Below are 1,585 nucleotides of genomic sequence, written 5' to 3'. Positions count from 1 at the left end.
ATATTGTCTTTTGCACTGTGTTTATTATAATTTAACAGAAGCCATATGAGTCATTTAGATTACTTCCAGTAAAAATACTTTGTAAAGCTGACCAAGTAATGAGAACGGACTGAACCGTGACCCAAAGCTACAGTCAGGAAGGACGTATATCTTCCCAAATATAGTGTTTATCTAAGAGGGGAGCTGTTGGATGGATCACATGTGTTGTGATTCATTGGCAGCCATACGCTCCACCAACAATGGTGACTGGTAGATAATTAGTTATTAGTGGAACTGCAATTTAAAATTCAAAAGCGCAAATCCGCTTATGAATTATAAAAATTAGTAAGACCGCTAAAGCTCAAACAAAATGTTTAGGTCCGCAATTAGCAGATTTACACTTTAGGGGGCTGGTGCCCACCACTGGACTTCACTGTTTACTTTTAATACTGGATGAAGTACTTGTGTCCCACAGAACCATGTGAAAGACAAACACAATAGATCTGATTAAGTGAATCAAAATAAACAAGTAAAAATCATTTTCATATCAACTTTTTGGAAATGGCACAGAGACAGAGAGAAAACAATTGGAAGAAGAGAGTAAATGCTAACTCAGCATTCACATACTGCTTACTGAATCAACACAACCAAACCAACAGTGCACTCACTATGAAGCCATTGTTGCCTCCATCTTGGCAATAGAAGAGACTGTTGCTGGCCTGGAAGAGGAAGAGGCCCGTCTTTGCATGGTAATCATATGATGTAATGCCAAACGCACCCAAACGTTTCCGCTCTCTCAGCAGCTCCTCCTCTCGAGAGTAGGCTCCTTGGTGTGGGGTGGCCTTAGAGACACAACAGGGAAGTTGATGTATAATGTGACAGGTCCTAAACATCTTGTACAGTTTCCTGTTCACTCCTGCAGATATCGTTCTAGCACAAATCAACACTTTCTCCATCCCTTCCACCTAATCTGCCCTGCTCTTCACCCTTCATGTGCACTGAGCAGAGTTTTGAATGATTGATCCCAGATATCTAACACAGCATCACTGCTCACAGTTTCACTGTGAGTGTATGTCACTGGCCTGACTTACTGGGAACAGAGTGGGAGATACTGATGTCACTCCAATTCAAACAYGTATTTTCCCTTGCTTCTGCTGACTTTTGATCCGTTTCTCTCAACTGCGTACATACCTCGACCTATCCAGGTGCTCTTCCACCTGCTCCCTATATTCATTAGAGTTAATGCATGAAAAAAGTCTCTGAAGCTCCTGCCTGAATGCGTCTGTAGACCTGTCCATCACTGCTGTAAACAAGAAGGGACTCAGAGAGGATGTAATGTCCCTCATATTGCACCTCACACCACTGTCTCATCATGCATGTCCATGTCCTCAAGAAACAAAGCCCCCTGCCATATATAATATTTATACACACAGTACACAGGGTCTCCCCTAGGATTTTTTTTAACTGTGGTGGTGACGACTGGACAACCTGTTCACAAAATCTGTTTGTCCACAAAAACATTTTGATTGACCAAAAAAATCTAAATAAAAATGTAATTTTATAAGTATATTGTTCTTTGTACAGTCAGGTTGACAGTTTCAGGAGC

General features: G+C 41.2%; 1 protein-coding gene across 1 annotated transcript in view; it reads right to left on the bottom strand.

Annotated features, from left to right (window-relative positions):
• Nucleotides 1–1,585, bottom strand: part of LOC106536985 (dipeptidyl peptidase 9) — a gene marked incomplete at its 3' end in the record, with an annotated part of 33,153 nt that overhangs the window by 23,180 nt on the left and 8,388 nt on the right. Inside the window, 1 exon segment of the mRNA XM_014034350.1 lies at nucleotides 648–821. Within this exon segment, the coding sequence (XP_013889804.1) occupies nucleotides 648–821 (174 nt within the window).

Source organism: Austrofundulus limnaeus, unplaced genomic scaffold, assembly GCF_001266775.1.
Source record: "Austrofundulus limnaeus strain Quisiro unplaced genomic scaffold, Austrofundulus_limnaeus-1.0 Scaffold2066, whole genome shotgun sequence".
NCBI classification, from domain to species: Eukaryota; Metazoa; Chordata; class Actinopteri; order Cyprinodontiformes; family Rivulidae; genus Austrofundulus; species Austrofundulus limnaeus.
Note: the sequence above shows the minus strand (reverse complement) of the source record. Positions and strands in the feature narration are given on the sequence as shown.